The sequence below is a fragment of the Peromyscus leucopus genome, chromosome 8b (assembly GCF_004664715.2).
Source record: "Peromyscus leucopus breed LL Stock chromosome 8b, UCI_PerLeu_2.1, whole genome shotgun sequence".
NCBI classification, from domain to species: Eukaryota; Metazoa; Chordata; class Mammalia; order Rodentia; family Cricetidae; genus Peromyscus; species Peromyscus leucopus.
The window spans coordinates 58,883,560-58,905,099 of record NC_051086.1 but is presented as its reverse complement, the minus strand read 5'-3'; the positions used below and the strand labels follow the sequence as shown (position 1 = coordinate 58,905,099).

Here is a 21,540-nt window from a genome sequence, read left to right as displayed (position 1 = left end):
GGCTCATCCCAGTGGCCACACAATGGCTCTTATCAGTCTCGGAGCCAGGCAGAGACCCAGCACACACCAAGTCTCACATATTTCCTGTTTCCACCCAATGGGTCAGGGGTGGGCCCAGAACAGCCATATCCTGCCTAGGTCCTGAGAGGGAGCAATCCCCTTCCTTTTTCCGCCTTTCAATCACAGCTGAACTCGCCCTTCTCAGTTGAGGAGGGACCCTGCACTGGGACATTAGGACAATGTTTCTAAGTGTTGGAGGGGTGGAGGTGAGCTTGTGGAGGCGGGTTGGGACCCCTGGGCCCTAGAGCCAGCCCCAGGGCTTCATGAGTCAGAATAGCGATGCTATCAGCACTAGTGGTGTTTTTGAGGGTTTTGGCAATGGTCCTCTCAGTGACTTGTCAACAGGCATATCATTTATATTTTCTAGATAACCGAGACTCCTGTGGGTAAGAGAGAGTAGGATGGATCACAGATGCAGGTCCAGTCTCTAGGCCCCATGCCTATATTCTGGTCATGTCCCCCATCAAAGGAGTCACATACAAGTGTAAAAGCCAATTTATAATTATTCCTCAATGTAACAACTCACACAGAACAGACAGCTATGGCTCAGAAGCCTGGGGGGTGGGGTAAATCTTTTTTTTTTTTTCCAGAGCTGAGGACCGAACCCAGGGCCTTGTACTTTCTAGGCAAGCGCTCTACCACTGAGCTAAATCCCCAACCCCATGGGGTAATCCTTAACACTCGGTGGCTCCCAGAATAGAAGACAGAACATAGAGTAATTGGAGTGACTCTCGGTCTCAGGTCACAAGACAGATGTGAGAATTACAGAACAAGACTCCCTGAGTGTCTTCCCTTGGGAGAATGGGTGTTGAATCATACTGGCAGAAGGCGATCGGCAGGAATAGGGACAGGCTGTATCTACATGGCACCTGCAGAATGCTGAGGCCTCTTGCTGCTAGGTCCTTCAAAATGTCTTGAGCACAGCTCCTCTGCTGTTTCCCATCTAGGTCCCAGTAGGGCCCAGAGAGCAGAGCAGTGTTTTCTCTATGACTCATGATAGGAGTGGCAGCAGATGAGCTTGATCTAAAGGACCACCCAAGAGGAATGTGGCTGTGGCTCCTCCAACATCTGTGAACCCCTTGTAAAGGGCAGGTTGGGGACATGGGGCCTCACTTACCTGCAAAAGCTAATCTGAGTCTATGCAACCTACTCTGCTTCGGCCCTAGAACTTCCTGCTCAGATTCCACGTTACAGGGTACAGGTAGGTATACCCTCACTCAGTAGTCATGTGCTTCAGCTGCAGACAGGATCTCAGGGCCTCTGCTCATCCACATGGGGACATCTATGAGATGCCAAGACTTTGGGAACCCAGTGCTACTTGTTCCACCCAATTTATGGGGCCTGTACAAATGTGAACATCCCCCCATCCCAGGCCCAAGGTCCAGGATGGCGTGATAGGAATGCAGGCCTGTGCCAAATGGGGCATGTGCCTGGCACGGCTACTTGGGTGTGGGAGTGTTTTTGTGTCAGGGGAAAGGGAGAATCAAGACATGGCATGCAAGCTAGTGGTCTTTTCCATATGCAGTGGACTGTCCTCAAGTCTTCACCATTGACACACTACTTTGTTTCAATCACATCTCAGTAACAAAAACCTGTATTAAATGGCCAGTTCATCTGGCCTGGAGAGAGCAGAAGAGTCTGGCTGAGCTCCCCTGGGAGGTGGGGAGCTGGAGGATACTCAGCTGCCTCCTCAGGGGCTGGGCCAGACCCAGCGCTCCTGGCAATGCTGAGGCAGAGCTGGCTTCCAGCTCTAGCCTCTGCCCTGGATTCATTCACTCCCATCTGGGCTCAGATCTGTGGTTCAGGCTCACACAGTGCGTCATCCCTCAAAAAGTAGCGAAGCGGGATCTGCAGGGTAAAACAGGTAACAGAAGAGGTAAGCAGAGCTCTTACCCACTTTCCTAATGCTCCCACTACCCAACAGATACAGCTCCACAGGCATAGGATGCCTCCCAGGTCTGTGCCCTCGAGTCCTTCAAAGTAACCTTCCCCTTCTCCCGCCAGCACCCCTTACCTTGAAGGGTTGACTTATCCCTACTATAGAGTGCAGATTGTTGCTATAGTAACAGAGAAGAAACTGGTCCTCACTCTCAGGGACATCGCTGATGTTGATGTATACCTAGGGCAACAGGAACAGTGTCAGCCCTAGGGCCCTGGCCCTTCCCAGTATAGTAGTAAATTAGCCAACACTTCCTTCCAGAAGACAAGAATATTCAGTCAAGTCTGCATGCTGGAGATGTACCTGGTTTGGGTTGTTGCTACAGGAGACTTGGTTGTCGCCAACCCAGACATAGGACACATAGTCATTAATGTGGCGCATCCCTACCTGTGAGTAGAGATCAGGCAATCAGTCAGTGGTTGAGGAGGGTATGAGAGCTAGAGAAAATCCTCCTGAGAAGGTGGGCTGACTGCCGGGGCTGGCCACTGCACTGCCTTCCCTTCCCCAACAGGCCCTAAATTAGTAAGGCTCTCTGGAATGAACAGGGGTGAAGTCCTCAGTGATCTCTGGCCAGCTCCCATGAGCCCCCATGGTGGAAAAACTGCGGATGATGGACTCCCTGCCAGGCTGGTCACATCACCTTGTACAGTCCGATCCAGTCCCAGGGACTGCTGAGGAACTCCGGGGTGCAGGCGTAGCCGATCAACATGTCGTTCTCCATGGTCCACAGGCATTCAGGCATCATGGTGACCAGTGGGACAGACATCAGGGGGTTCAGCTAAACACAGGGGCGGGAGGTCGGCTGAAATCCTCAAGGCAACTGTTCCTTACTGTTTCCTTCTAGAGTGCTGGGGGCAACACAGACCCCCAGAGCACTGGGCCTAGAACTTTGCTAAGCTAGTCTAGCTGACCCGAGCTGACCAGCAGGAAAGAGGAAGGCCAAAGGAGCTTTTCAGAGGGAGCATTTGCCCTGTTGTGGGAACGGGTCTAGAAGCAGGCAGACAGCCCAGAGCTGAGGGTGAGGGTAGGTGGGGAAGAGGGACCTGCTTGAAGAAAAGCGGTCTGAAAGCTGCTCTTTCCCAAGGTTTTTCTCTCCAAGGCCCGAGTGCAGTTTTGTGGGGAAATGCTGTGGTGAGAACAGCTGTAAAAATGGGGAACGGCCAGTGCTGAAGCAGAGGGAGCAGACAGTTAAATGTGGCCTACACTGCCTTGTTATTAGGTGGCAAGACAGAAAGGATGGAGAGAGCTCCCTCTGCAACTTGATCTAGATACAATTAAGACAGATAAAAGGAAGTTCTACTTCACATAGTAGGTAATAAGCATGATGGAACTCATTAACCTCAAGGGAGAGTACCTAGAGGAAACAGAAGCCTCTTCACAAAGGGCCTGACACGTTTTTGACAGAAAGAGCCATCAACAGCTCCTCAGAAACACTGGGATACCTGATCTGAGAGGAAAGGCAATCATGTCTTCCTACAGGTGTCTCCTGCAGATTGCCTGACATTACAGCTCAGCCCTAGAGGGTTTGGAGGTGTGGCCCAGCACAGCTACCCCTCTGCCAGGTTTTGGCAAGTCCAGAAGTTCACCTCCAAGTTGAAGGTCCCAGTGACAGGCTTATGGTCACTGATGGTGTACGTCATGTGGCTGGTGTAGCTCTTTAGCATCAGTGAGAAGTAGGAGGTTGGCAGACTGGAGACCATGGGACTGGCCTGTGGCTGCCGCTTCAACCTCCACAGGATGCGGTCAGTCCATGCAGGCTTGCGTTTTTTCTCACTGGGGTAGACAAAAGAATGGGAGGAAGAGGAGCTGTCATGACGGCAGAAATGTGCCTCCTTGTGCCTGCTTCAGGGTCTACTAGCAGTCCAAGACTTCTGGGCTGCAACTGGAGGAAGCCCGGTGTGGCAGGGCAGAGTATCCAGCAGAAGCAGCAGGAATTGACCAAAGACCCTCCGCCTAAGCCCACATTTTTATGAACTAAACTCTGATTCAGGAATATTTCATTCAAGGCACTTCTGGAAAAAAAAAAAGAAAGAAAGAAAGAAAAAAAGCAGAAAAGGACCTAGGTTGGGTTTTGAGGTTGTAGAGACTCAGACATGATTGGGGAGTGCTTACCACAGGCTTGTGGTTAGTATGGCTACCACTCACCCTTTACGGCAGGGAGACTGAGTCTTAGAATGGGAGTAACTTTCCCAAAGAGTTACTAAGTGGTATGTCCAGGACTCAAGGCCAAGCAAGCAGCATGACCACAGAGCACACGCTCTGAGCCACCAAGCTAACCCTCTGAGGCCCCAGCTTCCTCATCTGCAGAGTGGAGATGGGAACCGTTGTTACCTCACGGGCTGCTAAGATGACAGATGAGCTGAATCACCTCTAGATCTAGAACAAGCTTCTGCATGAAACAGGCCCTCTGTAGAACTCGGTTACTGTGGTTAGACAGGGTCTCCTGAGTCCAGACTGGCCTCAAACTCTCAGTAAAGGTGAGGATGACTTTGAACTTCTCATCCTCCGGCCTTCATCAGTGCTGGGAGTACAGGTGTGTGCTCCACGCCCAGTTTGTGTGGTGCCAGTGACCAGCTTAGGACTTTGTGTACCTGCTAGGCAAGCACTCTATCAACTGAACCACAGCCCGGGCTCCCACTGTGACTCTGTTCTGAAAAGTCATCACAAAGTGCTCGAGGTTCTGAATTCAAACCCTTAAAAATTCAAAACCGTGTAAGTAAAGTATGGCAGCATGCATCCGAAAACCCAGTGCTAAGGAAGGTGGAGGCAGGCAGACCACGGGAGCTCACTGGCCAGCCAGTATAACTGAGTTGGTGAGCTCCAGGTCAGTAAGCGGCCCTGTTTCAAAAAATGAGGGGGGACCCAGGTGTGGTGGCACACACCTTTAATCCTAGCGCTGAGGAGACTGAGACAAGTGAATTTCTGTGAGTTCGAGGCCAGCCTGGTCTATATAATGAGTTCTAGAACAGCCAGGGCTATGAAAAGGGAGACCCAACTAAAAAAATGCCAGAGAGTAAAGGTATTTGTCCCCAAGCCTGATAGCCTGAGTGTGACCCACGGGGTAGAAAGCAAAAGTGAGACCAGTTCTTAGGAGCTCCCTGTCTGTCACTGCAAGTGCACCCCACCACTAAAAATGTTTCAATTTTTTGAAAAAGGTAAAAGGCAACGGATGAAGACAGCAGACACGGACATCTGGCCTACACACACATTCATATTCATCTCTCTGTCTCTTTCTCTCTAAAAAGTCAATTGGAAGAGTTAGACATGGTGGCTCACGCCTCTAATCCCAGCACTCAGCTGGCTACAGTAGGAGGGCCACCCTGCCTTTGGGACAGCCTGGGACAGCTATATAGCTTTGGGACAGCCTGGGCTATACCAACTTCCAAGCCAGTGCTGACTAAGAGTGAGTTCCTGTTTCAAAGGGGGAGCACTGGAGAGATGGCTCAGAGGTTAAGAGCACTGGCTGTTCTTTCAGAGGACCTGGGTTCAATACCCAGCACTCATGTGGTTATATACAATCATCTGTAATTCCAATTCCAGGGGATCTGATGCCTTCTTTCAATGTCTGGGACACCAGGTGTGCATGTAGTGCGCAGATACAGGTAAGCAAAACACACATAAAATAAAAAACGAATATATCAAACTTTTAAGAAGGTAAGTGATGAAGACATTGATGCTGACCTCCATGGACACACACACAGGCAATGGTCACAAAACACACACAAACACAAAAACCAAATAATCAAACAAATAAACAAAAAACCATAAGCAACAACAACAAAAACAAACCCAAAATTTAAGAAAAATGCTTTCTAGTTGGGGATGGCGCACACCTTTAATCCCAGCACTTGGGAGGCAGAGGCAGGCTCATCTCTGAGTTCGAGGCCAGCCTGGTCTACAGAGTGGGTTCTAGGACAGGCACAGCTGTTACACAGAGAAACCCTGTCTTCAAAAACAACAACAACAACAAAGCTTTCTTCCTCTAGTGACAGAAGCATCTGACCCCATCCAGCTCCACCAGCAGCTCCTGGGTTGACCACTCACTAAGCTCATTCTCCACATAGGGACACAGGCAGGCAGGCCCTGTGATGGTGGAGAGAGAGCCTGGGAGGGAGGAGAGCTGCTACTTCCTTCAGCAGAGGATCCCTTTGCCCACAGCAGTAAAACCTCATCTGATGATTCTCTACTTGAAAATCTTAAGCGGCCAGCCAGATGCCTTAGCCTGTAAGTGCTTGCAGGAAAGCCTGAAGGCCTGAGCTCCATTCCCAGAACCCACGGTGGATGGAGAGAACAATTCCTAAAAGTTGTCCTCCGAGCTCCACGCCAGCTCAGTAGAATGTGTGCATCGTCCGCACACACACAATACTGTTTTTACTAAATAGTCCAGTGGTCTGCTGTCCCTTAAGCAGCAGCACACCTTTCAACAAGTGAGGGCGATACCATGGCGAACTCGACTCTGGATTCAGAAGCCTATGGCCTCAGGCAAGTGAGGTCACCTCTCTACCTCTCAGTTTCTTGAACTTTGAGATGGAGTGATAACAGCACTTACTTCAAAGAAGCTGAGGTGTCAAGGAGTGGCCACAATGTGGAGACTCTGGCCAAACCATCTTCTGCTTGTTAGGTCCTAAGGTTCTTTCTAGATTCTCACTCCTCTGGTTTTTTTGTTGTTTGTTCAGAGTCAGGGTCTTACTATGGACCCCTGCACGGCCTGGAACTCACTATGTGGACCAGGATAGCCTCGAACTCAGAGAAATACCTGCCTTTGCCTCCCCAGTGTTGGGATTACTGGAAAACTACCCAGCCATTCTCTCCTTAGTCATCATGAACATGAGATGCCCAGTGAGGCTTACAACTTGTTAAGAGACACATGAATGTACTTCTCCTTCAAAACACAGCTTCTCCTCAACTCTGAGATGGTTAAGAATCCAGACCTGGGGCTGGAGAGATGGCTCAGCTGTTAAGAGCACTGGCTGTTCTTCCAGAGGACATGGGTTCAATTCCCACCCACATGGCAGCTCACAACCATCAATAACTCCAGTTCCAGGGGATCCAACACCCTCACACAGACATGCATGCAGGCAAAACATCAATGCACAGAAGAAATAAAAACAAATAATTACAAAACAAAACAAAACCCAGCCCTTCTATCATGTTAGTGTCCTCAATCCTGAACCAAACTCTGCCTCCTTCCTCCTCAGTACTTCTCAGCCAGCCCTTCTTTAACATCTGCATTGTTCATCTTTTCCACCAAGGCTTACCATATGTCAGGCAAGCAAGATTAAGAAGCAGTGTCAACAGGGCACGTGTGGTGGTGAATGTCCTTTAATCCTAGCAGAGGTAGGTGGATGTCTGTGAGTTCAGGGCCAGCCTGGTCTATATAGATTCCAGGCCAGCAGGAAGTATACAGTGAGACACTATCTCAAAACAAAATAAAAACAAAAATCAACCAATCAAGCCAAACAGAGTCAAGGAGACTGTTTTAGCAGCACTGGGTAGAACCCAGGGCACATGGCCGAGAACTATCACTGAGCCACACCCCCAGTTCCTGGAGCTTGTTTGACAAACAAGACAGGAAACAAAAGACAAATTAAATGTTATTGTATCTGTTGTTCAAGTTCTACATTTCTTATCATTTGAAATGGATCCTTAGTGTACTATGCACTGTGACATCCGTCTTGACTGCTCCTGTCTTTCATCTTTTAAAAAAGATTTATTCATTTTTATTTTATGTGGATGTCTGCATGTATTTTTATGTACCATGTGCATGCAGTGCTCACAGATGCTCTGGAACTGGAGTAACAGACAGTTGTGAGGGGCCATGTGGGTGCTGAGAACCAAACTTGGGTCCTCTGCAAGTGTAACAAGTGCTGTGAGCCTCTGAACCATCTCTCCAGTCCCCAGGATCCTGTCCTACAAGTCACATTTTTCTAAAGCTGAGAGAAGCTCCTCTGTCCTGGTGGAAGCAGGATGCTTGCCCATATCTGCTGACTACAAAGGCTGTGTACCTTCACTGCGCTTCATTCTGTCCCTCCCCCACCTCTGTGAACAGGTTAACTCCTTTCAGAGAAGACACAACTGTCCTCCAGTGTAGGTCAACCTCACTAAGGCTTTCTGGCTGAATGGTTTGTGTATAACTGTTTCTCAAATGAATGAACGTGCCTTCACTTTCAGAAAACTAAAGCCACAAGACGCTGCAAGATTCTAAAAACCAAACCAAAAACCACAACAACCACAGAACCAATCTACTGACCCCAGAGTAGCCATGGCACATGGTACTCTCTGCTCAGTTTCTGTGTATGAGAGCTCTTTGCACTTCAGCTCCCTATACACAGCTTTTAAGTGCTCACTGAAGTCTGGAGCATGGTTAAACTGGTCATGTGCTTAATGTGTCCGTGACAGTCTTGACTAGCTTTGATCATAATACCCTCTGCTCCATGCCACCTGCATCCATAATGGTTACTGTAACAACACCCGATGCAATCCCGACTCTAACAGGATTTCCCGCCCTGCACCCAGCCCCTGCACCCTCCCCTGTAATGGAGCTGACCTCGTTTCTCATTACACTTTGGCTCAGGACACTGCATGGCTGATGAAAGCTGAACTCTATGCTCTGCACAGAAATCATTCACAGTCACTGCGCACAGTGAGACAGACACAGAAGTCACCTTCAGTCACTCAGGACAGCTACACAGGCCAGGCTCTTGTTCCCACAGGTGCTACTCATCGAGTGCTGCTGCTGGACTAGAGAGCCTGGGCCTCTTCTCTCTAAACAACATCGCTGCCTCCTCCTTCAGGATGCTCTCCTAGGGCTGAGGTGTACAGAGCTCAAGGCAGAATACTTGCCTAGTCCATGTGGGGCTCTGGGTTCAACCTCTCACTGAAAAAACCAACCAACCCACCCACCCCCTTTCCTTGACAAATAGAATTGACCCCTCCTGTCTCTGGCTGCCAGCTTCCTTTGGCACTTCTTCCAGTTCTGGAAACATACTGGCTGACTCCTAACCAAGCTAATCGTGACTTTTTGGCTCTCCCTGCCATTGGTGGGTCCCTTTGCTAGTCTGGCTTGAATACTTTTCTCAGGCTCCTGATTTAAACATAAGCTAGGCAGTGTCTTTATACCTGGGATGAACATAAATTAGATCCAGGTTTTGCTCTGGGTAGCAAGAGGACAGCAATGGTTCACTGGGGTTTATTTTGTTTGGCAGTGTTCGGTATCAAACACATGAAGACTCTACAACCAGGCCAGATCTCCTGTCCTTTGGCTTTTGAGAGGGGACCCTATTATGTAGCCCAGGATAGCCTAGAAGACATGAATGATCCCTATGCTTCTGCCTCTCAAGTAGCTGGGATTATATTTTATTTGATTGGGTTTTTTTTTTTTTTGTTGTTGTTGTTGTTTTTTAGCGTGTGTATATTATATTTAGGTTTTCGTGTGAATGTGTGCAGAGGCCAGAAGTTGGTGACAGTCTCTCTTCATTGCTCTTCATCCTGGTTTTTTGTTTGTTTGTTTTTGTTTTGTTTTGAGACAGGGTTTCTCGGTGTAGCCCTGGTTGTCCTGGAACTCATTCTGTAGACCAGGCTAGCCTTGAACTCAGAGATTGGCTGCTTCTGCTTCCCTAGTGATGGATTCAAGGTGTATGCCACCATGCTAGGCTTTCCATCCTCTTTTTGAGGCAGGATTTCTCACTGAATCTGGCAGTTACCATTTGTCTGGTCATGGTCTGGCTGGTGAATGAGTTCCTGGGATCTCTGGGGTTACAGGCATCCACTTTAAAATGAGTGCTGAGAATCTGAACTAGGTCCTTACGTCTGTGCAGCAGCACTTTACCAACAGAGCCCGATTACATAGCACGTCCAAGCTCAGTGGCACTCCAGAGCAGTGGAGCTTCCTGGCACTGGTGTCCCAACTGGTGTGCCTGCTTTCCAGGCGGGCTCAGCAATGTCCACCACAGGAAGTGTCCACTGTTCCTGCCAAGACATCTCTTTATGGCCTCCAAGCACCACTGAAAACCCATAGCTCTGCAGCAGGCAGACCTAGATTCACATTCTTCCCAAATCACAAAGTCTCTTCCTACCTGCCTTAGAAGTACCTGACATCCATTCTCCTTATGTATGCTTGCCATGGCATGCATGGAGGTCAGAAGACAACTTGTGGGATTCCCTCCACTGTGGGTTCTGGAGACTGAACTCAGGTCCCTGCATGACAAGCACTTTTATGCACTGAGCCATCTTACCAGCCCTCCTTTTTTATACAAAGTGTATGTGAAGAATGAAGTGATGCAAGGCTTTGTGCACAATGCCTGGGACATGGTAAGAGCTCCATGTCAGTCACAACGAGCTAGTATATAGTAATAAGCATCTGTCTCCTCCTTAGTGGTTTCTGGTTTTGTTGTTTTGTCTTGATTCTCCCCTTTTGCTCGTGCTGGACAGACTGGCTATGAATTATTGGGGTGGGGTGTTCTGTTGAAGCAACTCAGGGCTTGATACATGCTAGGCAAGTATTATACCAGAGCTACAGACGCAGCCCTACACTGAGATGAAGTACCATAGGTAAAAAAGCACCACCAAGCCAGAGAACCAGATCTGAGCCCAGCTCCCCACGAGCTAGGCCACCTGAGGGCCTGTACTCACTACCTAACCACCCTGTCAGACCTTGCCAGTGCCAGCCCTGAGCCAGCTACTTGCAAGGACTTCCAGTCTGCTGGCAGGCTCTCTGCTATGCCCTGGGGGAATTATACCCTACTTGTCAAGGATTGAACACAGGGCCTTACAGGAGCTGGCCAACTCTTCTCCCACTGAATTACAGGTCCAGTTCACACTGAGGTCCTGAGGTGCTGGCCTCCAAGGCCCTAGCCAGTTCTCAAGGCCTTCCGGATTCCACGTTACTGCTCGAGTTCGATGAACGGCTGTAGAGACCAGTCTCCCTGCAGCTGTGACATCAGCCAGCCAGAGCCTGTCCTCTTACCTACTTCCCAGCCTGCTCTGCTGCCAGGCTGCTGTTTCTGGAGCGCACTGCCTCTTCTTGTGGGGACTGCCCTCGCCACAGCCCTTCCCTGCCTTGCTCCATTCTTGAAATGGTGCACCTTTTCCCTGTCCTTCGTAAAGACATTTGGACTGTCAACCATTCCCATACATGAAGCCCACAGCTACCTTTTGCCCTGGCTTGCTGTGGAGATACCTATTTCCCTTTTAACACCAGCCACTTTGCTGGTGTCTCTCTCTCTCTCTCTCCCCCCAATAGTCTTACCCTAAACTGGTCAAGAACCTGCTGCCAGAGCTATTCTTGCTCTCTCAGGTTTCAGTAGTGACCTGGCCCTTTCTCAGCTTCTTATAAAGTTCTTCAGGAAGACACCACCCCACCTGAAGAGACCAATCTAAGTAATAATCACAGAGGTCACCCGTGCTCACTGGGTACCAGGTCCTGGGTTAGGCAGGTCTCAGCCAACTCTGAGCCCCATGAGTTACGTATACTGATCATGCCCATTTCATGACTGAGAAGCTCAGCACTAAACCACCGGGCAGCTGAGGACAGCAGTGTGAGGAGCAGCTCGGGTGTACCTCCTCTGTACTGTTCTCTGGGAACTTCACTTTTTCCTTCCTTTCTTTCCTTTGGGTGTGTGGGTTTTTTGTTTGTTTTTTTTTATTTTATCAAAATATTTATTTATTTATTATGTATACAGTGTTCTGTCTGCATATACACCAAGAGGGCATTGGATCTCATTATAGATGGTTGTGAGCCACCATGTGGTTGCTGGGAACTGAACTCAGGACCTCTGGAAGAACAGCCAGTGCTCTTAACCTCTGAGCCATCTCTCCAGCCCTGTTTATTTTATTTTTACTCCATGTGCATTGGTGTTTTACCTACATATATGTCCGTGTGAGGGTGTCAGGTCCCCTGGAACTGAAGTTAGAGACTGCCATGTGGGAGCTGAGAATTGAGCCTGGGTCTTCTGGAAGAGAAGCCGGTGCTCCTAACCACTGACTCAGCTCTCCATCTCTGGGTGGGTGGTTTTTTTAAGACAGGGTTTCATGTAACCCTGTCTGGCTTTGAACTTGTTAGGATGGCCTAGCCTGCACCTCACGAGTGCAAATGTTACAACTGTGCAAAACCATGTCTGATTTTCCACTATTTTTCATTTCCTTGTATGGTATCTGACACACTCAGAGTCTGGGGCAGGGGAACCTAATGTGAATAACTACCTTAGCTAACACTTTTGTACCCTTGGCGGGGGACTAGAAGGCCCTGGAAACTGTAGGTAGGGTCTCTGGGATGCTCTAGTGGCTTCCCTCCAAGGTAAGGGCTGCCTCTGCTCTTGCCTATGCCCTTCTCCTTCATAACCTTTGACCCTATCCTCCACTCTTGCCAACACCAGCCTTCCCTTCCACTCTCAGAGCAACCTGGGAAGCTCCCGTAACCAGTGCCTCAGGGAAGGGCAGGACAGTCCACACTGAGAGCTGATGGCTGGATCCATTCCTGCTTCCCTGATACCTCTATTCAGTGGCACACCCGGACCTCCGCCCTGCGCCCAAAGCTGGCTGGCATACATAGACTTCCAGAGCCTCTTGGGTACCGATTTCCTCCTCACCTGGTGTCATAGTTGTTGGAGTGCCTATCAAACTTGTAGGTGGGTGGAAAGAGCAGTGGACCTTCCTGGAACTCCCGGAGCAGCGGGTCCCGTCTCTTGGCAATGGAGAGCTGTAGATAAAGACACAGTTCCCGTCTTCCTCCAGTCCTGATACACGTCAGCACCACCCTCTTCTTGTCACTGCTTCAGCGGTCCCCAAAGGCCATTTTCCCTGTCTATCCTTTCTCAGTGGAGAGCAGACCTTGATTTCCAACTGTCTGGGGGTCACTAGAAGGCTTGTGTCGGGGACATAGGAAAGGCAATGCCCCAAAAGGGGTAGCATATTATCTTCCAGAGGTAACCAGGCTTGGGACAGGGGAGGCAACAGGGATACAAGTAGGCTGATGCATGTTATAAGGCCAGTGCTGGCCAAAGCTAATCTGGACCCCCCCGCCCTCTGCCTTGTTTTTAGGGGGATGCTAGGATTTCACACGGTAGCTTAGACTTGGCTGGAACTCGTGTAGCCAAGGTGGCATAAAATTACAACAATCCTCTTGTCTTAGTCTCCTGAGTCCTAAGATTACAGGTGTGAGCTGCCAATGGCCAGCCTGGCTCCCGATTCTTGAGTATGCTCATGGTTTCACGAGGTGAAGATCAGTACTGACAGTATGGCCGCCCCACCTCCATGTGCAAAACCTGGCTGGACTCATCTTCCCACCCAGAGAGAAGGGAGAACCAGATCCCAGACAACTGGAGCATTGCTGCTCTCTGGACATTTCACAGACCTCCATGACAGGTTCAGATCTCACACACACACACACACACACACACACACACACACACACACACCCCTCTGCTCACTTGGTACCTGGTCCTTCTCCCACAGCTCACGGTAGCACTGTCTTGTTATACAGTCCTGAACAAAGAGCAACCCAAAGTCCTCAATGCGAAAGTTCATGTCTCCAAACCACAGAATGAGGCTTCAGGGAAAAAAAGGAGGGCACCTGAGGGTTTGTGATGAGGTCAGTGAAAGGTACAGGCCCAAAGGCTGCTGGGGAGGAAAAAGCTCAGGGGCGGGTAAGAAGCTAGACTCTAAGACAGCAGCAGAGGAAGTCCAGGCAGGACATGCATGGGACCAACAGGACAGTCCTTGGCACCAATGCTATTAATTAAGTCAAAGGACATGTACAGATAAGGCTATGGCAAATACAGAGCGGCTCTAGCCCGCTGATCCCCAACTGGCCATCTGGACAAGCTGAGAAACAGCCCCTGTGGTGAACTCAAGAACCACAAGGGGCTTGACCTAGGATGTTTACAAGTGTCTGGGGTTTCCAGGAAGGACAAAGAGGCCAGAGGAAGGTAGACATCAGGCAGGCAAAGCTGGGTGGTACAGCAGATGGGACATCAGGAAAGGGGTTGGGAGGGCCGGGAGATGGAGCACTACTGACTGGCAGCGAAGAAGACTCAGCAGTCAATGCTAGCCTGGGCTGGCGTGGGGGAGGGCAGGGGTGACAGTGTGCAGCTTCAGGCTCACTCATGGTCCAGGATGTTGGGAATATCATATCCCTCAAAAGTCTGACTCTCCAAGATCCGGTCAAAGTGCTCCAGCCGCTGCTCATTGTTGGACATGTGGGGAGGCAGGTGGCAGTTGATGATGCTGACATAGTAGCCATACAGCTTCAGGCAGACGTTGACTCCCCCTTTGTTCCCCTGGTAGGACAGGTGGGAAGAAGGGTGGATTGTATACACACGCCCCCTTTCCCATCCTAGGTCTGAGGGGAGGCAGTCTCACCTCCTCCAGGATCTCAGCCATAGACACCCAGCTTCCCAGCTAGTTCTTCCATGCACAAAGCCCAATACCCCAATCTGGGATCTCAGGAATATCCAGGCCCTGCTGGGATGCCAGGGTTTGGGTCGGGGCATGGGGTAGGTATGCAGGGTCCTAGGCTACACAGAGTATCCAGACTCAGTTCATTCCCCATTTTGCTTAGCTCCAAAGCATCCAGCCCTTGTCAGCGCACGTCTCAGATGAGAGAGCTCAGTCCTTACCCAGTACCCGTAGAGGCCAGTAGGGGTAGATTTTGTAGAGATGATCTGGATGTAGGGCAAATGCTGATACTTGGCAAAGACCAGTAAGAGAAGTCCCTGCATACGGACTTGGGAGATCTGCAGCAGAGGGTAAAGGTCATTCATTAACCTGCAAAGGCCAATTGTATCCCTTCTAAGACTGACTAGGGGGACTTTTAAAAGAGTCTGGAACCACATGCAAAGCCTGCCCAAGAGTCTACAGAACCCAGGGTGCGTCTGAATTTCATTCTTTTCCCTTTTCTCTCTCAGCTGTCCAACAGTGCATTCTGGGAGCTGCAGTTTCAGTTTCTGCTTACGGTCCTGGGGATGGAGGAGAGAGAACAGGCTTCTGGGGGAGCTTGCCACTAGAAAAGCACTACTCTTCCCACCCAGGCTATGCACAACTGGGTGCTCTTCTCACAATGCTGTCCTAAGAGCCTCTGTATACTCCCCCATCTCTCAGCCTCTCTTCTCACAGATGAAGCAGGAATAATACCATGCCAGATGGATGTGAAGACATTATTTGTTGGCTCATTGATATCTGAGTGTCTGTATCTGTATTCAGGTGAACACTGTAGAAGTTATCAGGTGTGCTATTCTGTTGATTTCTACCTTATTCCTTTGGGACAGGGTCCCTCATTGAACCTGGAGCTGGGCTGGTGACCAGGAAGTTCAATGATCCTCCTCTGTCCACTCCCCCATAGCGTTAGAGTACATATGGCCATGTTTGAATTTTCATGTGGGCTGGCTTCTGAACTCACATCTCCAGGCTACCGCAACACGTGCTCTAACCCACTGAGCTCTCTCTACATCCCGCCCCTTTTTGAGACAGGATCTTGCTAGGCATCCTAGGTATACCTGGGCCTGACAACCCCCCTGCAAGGCCTTTTGAGTGCAGTGCTGGGATTGCAGGTGTGTGGCCCCATACCCATTTTTGCTTAGGGATTCTTTTTCTTGATGCAGGGTCTCTCTATGTTGCCCTGGCTGTCCTAGAACTCACTCTGTAGACCAGGCTGGCCTAGAACTCAGAGATCCGCCTGCCTCTGCCTCCTAAGTGCTGGGGTTAAAGGCATGTGCCACCACTACCCAGCAGCTTAGAGATTCTTAAACATAAGCAAAAACAAGAGAGAAGCTTCTAGGGTGCTGTTCTGAATCTTGAGTTGACCAAAGGCAACTCAAATACAAAAATCCATTGACTCTACACTTACTGCACCCATCCACTTTTCTTCCTCCCCCTCTCCCCCCAATGCTGAGGATCAATTTCAGAGCCCAATTTCAGAGCCCTATGCATGCTGGGTAAGCATCTGAGCATTTTTCTATACATGTCCTAGCCCAGTGAAAAAGCACCATGAAAATGGTGTGTGTGTGTGTGTGTGTGTGTGTGTGTGTGTGTGTGTGTGTGTTACACAGAACTAGAATGTTAGACATGTGGCATGCACTGTGATCCTAGCACTTAAGCAGGTAGAGGCAGGAGGATCCAGAGTTTACGGTTAGTCTGGGAAACAGGAGACACAGCTGCAGAAATGTAATAACTAACTTCAGACTCTGTGGCTGAATGTCCACGAAGGCAATGTACACGGGATGGAACTGAGTGCTGAGGACAGGCTCCAGAGCTGGGGAAAGTACTGAACATCCATGGAGAGGCTTAGGCTTTCCCTCAGCTTCAGCAATCACTGTCCCTGACTTGTTGATGTAGGACTGAGATTCCGGAGGCAGGGGAACTAGGAAGACTGTTTTAGGATTGCCAAAATGCCTACTATTGGTGGCTGCAGAGGTGGGGTGGGAAAAGGCCATCCCTAGTGACCCTCTCTCTCAGGGCTGGACTGTCTACACCACTACTCCAGTAGCTGTTTCCGGAGCGTGAGGTGCAAGGCCAAGGAGGAAATCTCGGGGTGGAGAACTACACTGGGACCTTCCAGGAATTATGAAACGTGATCCCACAGTCCAAGAGCAGCCCTAGCACAGTGGAAGAGTCAAAGTAGGGGGAACCCCAAACTCAGTACTCAACAAAGGAGGTACCGGAGCCTGAGTCCTCTGAGGTTGCTACAAATGTATATACTAACCTACCCTCTACCCTAAGTCTTCAGGTTTTTGGGGGGTGGGAGTAGGGGGAGGGTTAATAGGAATTGAATCTCTGACCTAGCTTTAAGTGTTTTACCACTGACTACATCCCAAGGTTTCTATTTTTCTACAGTCACAACTATCTATGACAACAGAAGCCTGGGCAGGACTATATTATGAGGGACCAAATCCCAGGGTCAGGACAGAAACCAAGAAACTGGTAAAATTCAGGAGAAGACTGCATTTAATCCTAACTAACAGAGCAGGTTTGGGCCACTGGGCTTCAACACAAAGCCCAGTCCACTTTGTGAGTGAGCAGCAGGAAGTGGGGAAAGAGCAGGGGGTGAGGGCAGGGGCAGTTGAGACTAGGAGAACGGGTGGGGCTGTTAGGAAAGGCCAGAGCCTTCCAGGGAAAGTCCAGTGCAGAGACCAAGGAGGAGGAGCTAGAGGAACCGGCAGGGGAGGACCAGACACTGGACAGCAAATAGGTCTCCGAGTTCTCAATCCACAGCTGGTTGATTCCCCCAAGGGACTGACTGCCTGTATATAGGGCAGGCGAGGGGTCTGCTTGGTTCCTAGACTTAGGCTAGCTCCCCATTTTAGGAGGCCACATGAGTAGGATGGCTTGTGTCCCTGCCACAAGCTGAGCTAATTTCCTTGGCTCCATTCCACCAATCCCTTGCCAATTAGTCAAGGCTCGAGGAGGCATGGAGTCTTGGGAATAAATGAGCACTGAGAGGGGAGGTTCTCCCCTCCATTAGGAAATAGCTCCAAATCTCCTAGAAGAGGCTTCTCAGTTTGGTGGGGGTGGGGGTTTGGGGTTGGGGGGACCAAGGGTTCTGGGGCTGGCATTATCGAGCCTCAGGAGGACTAAGCCTTGTATTTCTCCTTCTCAGAGGGCCACACAGCTGTTGCTCCAGCATCCCTGAACCAACTAGGTAACAGAATTAATACTGAGGAATAAAACTTATCCTAGAAAGGGAATGGAGAGAATTCTAGTATTTCCAAGCAGCTGTGAACTGGGCACTGTGAATGAGTGTTTGTGCGTTCACTGTGGGTGCAGGGCAGAAATAAAACCCAGTGACCTAAAGCCTTCCTGCCATTATCCTATGGTTTAACTGGCCCCTCAGATTAAGAACTACTTTCCACTGCACCAGTCTTCCCCTCTCCTAACTTCCAGGCCCACCAGAACTTGATATTCATGTGATATCAGCAGGTTAGCCTGGGGATTACCCGTCAATCTTAGCACACACTCATAGAGCAGTAAAATATGATCGTTTAGAGCATGGGTTAAAAGGTTCAAAAGATCTGGATTCAGATCCCAGAAAGCCCATGTAATCCCTGAGCCCTGGCTTTATCTGTAAAGCATTTCAATTTCAAGAGTTAAGAGTGTAAAACAACACATACCAAGAGCTTATTTATTTACAATGTCTAACAGCAAGCGAACACTCCATAAATTGCAGCAAGTACCACACTCATAGAGTTTACGCTGGGCAGGAAGCCCTGCTGCATTTCTACTAGGAATTCCCCCAAGGTGATAAATATCCAGGTGTGAAGTCATAGCTCAGCCTGAGGTACCCTGGAACAGCACAAGGCAGGCTAGAGTTCCAGGGAGCCAAGGGTAGCGTGAGCTTTAAACCTTTTAGTGAATGGGAAAGAGCCTGAAAAGCTAAGTGAAAGAAGGAGAAACACACCAGACAAGCAATTGGGAGTCAGTGAAGGTGACACACATTCCTCCATTGCTAGTGAACTTTGAACTTACCTTGACAAAGTTCAGAGGGGAAAGCATATCCATGAAGAAACTGCTCCATGGGTCTTCAAAAGCAGCATCAGAAAGAAGGCTTATGAGTCCAGAATTCATTTCCTGCAAACTGACCATTCCAAGTTAGAGGCTCATCCTCTGGCCTGGAGGACACCGCTTCTCCCATAGACATCTGGTACTGACCGCATCATACTGTCAGACCCGGTTCTGATGACCAAGATTTCTCCCTTCCCTAGCTGTATGGGTGTTGATCTCCAATCCATAAATATTGCTGACTCAGGACAAGAAACACAAGGCTAGACCCAATAAGGATGACAGCCCCTCATGGGAGGATGGGTTACATCAGTCCTCCACAGGGATAGAGGGCCCTTCAGATACCTACCCAATGATATATATGTCCAGATTCAGGTCTTTGTTGTTCAGTTGAAGCAGGTCACTGAGGTCCACAGTGGGGGCTGCTGAGGCCACATTCCATGTTATAACATGTATACTGTGGAAAGGATATTAAAGAAAGTCACAGAGAAAAGAGGCTAAGGAATGGACAGGGACCTAGACCTGTTAATGGTTCCCACTTCAGTGATCATGGGAAATGTGTCTGCATTTTTGTTAGTCTGTTGTTCTTGAGACAGAGCCTCACGATGCAGCCCAGGCTAGCCTCCAACTCCTTAAGTAGATCAGGCTTGCCTGGAGCTCACAGGGATCAGCCTTCCTCTGCCTCCCAAGTTCTGGGATTCAAGTTGTGTACCACCATGCTCAGCTTGTTTCTGCATCTTGTGGTAGGAAAAGAGGAAAAGGAGCAATGGACTATGAAGCCTTCCCCTTTCCCCTTTATCTCCTGAATCAGGAATCTCTTCCCTTGAACTGGTTCCTCTACTCAGGTTCACAACTGCCCAGACCCCAGCAGCACCTGACACACAGGGCCAAAGGGAATGCGAGAGGTGTTTTGGCCAGGAAAAGGAACAAACACATGATGAGTTGGACGGCCATTGGCCCTCCCAGCTAAGCTACACCTCAGCCATCCTCTACGGCTCAGCAGCTCTGTACTCCCACTCCTTAACCTACGGGTTCCGCAGAGCACCTGGAAGGCATCAGAGGTTGAGAGTACCTGATCGTAGGCCTCAGAGCTACAAGAACAGGAATTTCAGAAATAACAAAACAAACAGCATATTCCCTTCCTCACTCCTACCCTACCAATCCCCAGAGTACAACAGATTCTACCAAGGCCGTCACGGAGCCTAAGTACAAGTTTCTAAGTAACAGGCTTTTCAATCTCTATCTCAACAGTCTTCTCTCTACAGGGAAACATCCTCAGTTGGGGAATAACATTCCAATCTCGGCTCGCTGCAAATCCCAGACTATCGGGAGAAATAATCAGCTCTCAAATACCACACATCCTAAACTGAAGTTCAGGAGAGTCAACACTTGGAGAGCCCTTGAGTGAGCATATTACTATAGCAACGCTCCAAGAAGCCCACACTGTTCCCAGGACAGAGCAAGCAGGAGCTCAGACTCTACAGAGATAAACTGTGAGTTCCAGAAATCCCGAGGCACTGAAGCACAGGATCCTGAGGATCCTGAAAGGGAAGGGCAGGCTGTTCTAAAACATCTCTTGTCCATCAGACCCTGTTCTTAGAGGTACATGTTCTAAGAAGTGTGGCTTGTAAAAAAAATTTCTTGGCTAGCTTAAAGCAACTTCCTGCCTCTCCTTATGAATATAAACAAAATAATACAAAAGCCACCTTTTCTCAGGCCCTCTGAGAGACTGCTACTTCGTCTGCTTACGGTCTCCCCCTGCTGACCAACAGAGGATTAAGGCAGGTGACCCTTTTACTCAACGGCTTCTTGTATTCCCAGGCCCTTAACTCTAAGTGGATAAAGAATGAAATTCGGGATTTGTCATCCCTGTTCACAGTTTTGATGATTAGCAGCAAATCCATGCACCATGAGTTCCGCTCAATAGGACGATTAGCGGTGTTCCTCGTGATTAAAGATCAAGCATGAGACCAGGCTCCACTTCTCTAAAGGATCTTATCTAAATCTGATTTCTAGAGATCATAACCGGATCAAGAAGACCCCAAGAAAAGTACGAACAAAATTTCTATTCTACAGCTGAAGGGACGAATGTCTTAGACGCTTAGTAGTCTAACAGTGTGCTCCAAAAACCAACTGGGCACTTGTTTGGGAAGCATCTGCAGTGACCAAGGCGGCAGCCCAAGTTTAGGGCGGGTATCAGGTCTAACAGCCTCTTCAACACTGGCCTGGAGGAATCTGGCGGTCCAGACTAGGGCGGCCCTGTAGGCCTGTCCTCTTGGTCCCACTGCGGTTTGGTACCCAGCCCCACAAATCAGACTGGATCGAAGACAGCGAGTACCGACCGGCCTACAACTGCGTCCTCACCCGAGTACACTGCCTTTCGGTGCGCTCGGCCTCCGCAGGCTCGCAGCCGACATTATTCCCACGCCGTGACCCGGTCGGCTCGTGTCTCGGCACTCCAGTCCGTGCGGGCCGGAGCAGCCCTTGGTGGCCGGTATCAGCTGCACTCTTCTTCCCTCCCGGGTTGTTTTTCTTCCGGATTCTGACTGCGCGCTTCGGCTTCCGTAGGGGGCGGATCGTGAGCGCCCAGGACTGTGGGGTGCGGTTGGGGCACAGAGGCGGGACTCCCCAGCAGGGCGGAACGCCCAGAGGCGGAGCGGAGACGGGCTCGGAGGCGGAGAGGGGCGCGTCCTGCGTGTCGTCCACCCCCGGCACCGACCGACGTACTAGTGGGCGGCGGCGCGGCCGCCCGGGCCCCGCACTCCCAGCCTGCCTCGCGCCAGGGCGCAGGCGGGAGGAGCGTTGCGGCCGGAAGTTGCTGTGGCGCGCGCGCCTCGGCTGGCTCGAGACGGTCCCGCGGCGTGCGGTCCTCCCTGCCGTCTGCCCACCCTCGGAATCGGGGAGTGGGTAGGGTGGGGACGCCCAGGGTAGTCTGTCCGGCCGCCCGGCCTCCCTCACCCTACACTTCAAGTAATTTCCGTGCTGTTCCTTGGCACCCTCAGGAGGGTCACAGAGCGCTTGCACCCTTTTAGGTGACTAGCGGGTCGTCGTTT

The 21,540-nt window shown here is 50.1% G+C and overlaps 1 protein-coding gene across 1 annotated transcript; it reads right to left on the bottom strand.

Annotated features, from left to right (window-relative positions):
- Positions 1-539: 539 nt before the first annotated feature.
- On the bottom strand, positions 540-21,178 carry Inpp5k (inositol polyphosphate-5-phosphatase K). The gene is made up of 12 exons (XM_028866765.2): positions 20,852-21,178; positions 18,837-18,944; positions 18,455-18,563; positions 14,614-14,730; positions 14,099-14,274; positions 13,433-13,544; positions 12,586-12,695; positions 3,586-3,772; positions 2,640-2,777; positions 2,303-2,386; positions 2,075-2,179; positions 540-1,908 (listed from the first exon to the last, which is right to left on the bottom strand). The coding sequence occupies exons 1-12, from the start codon at positions 20,902-20,904 to the stop codon at positions 1,849-1,851; spliced, it is 1,359 nt and encodes a 452-aa protein (XP_028722598.1). The 5' UTR covers positions 20,905-21,178; the 3' UTR covers positions 540-1,848.
- Positions 21,179-21,540: the final 362 nt, after the last annotated feature.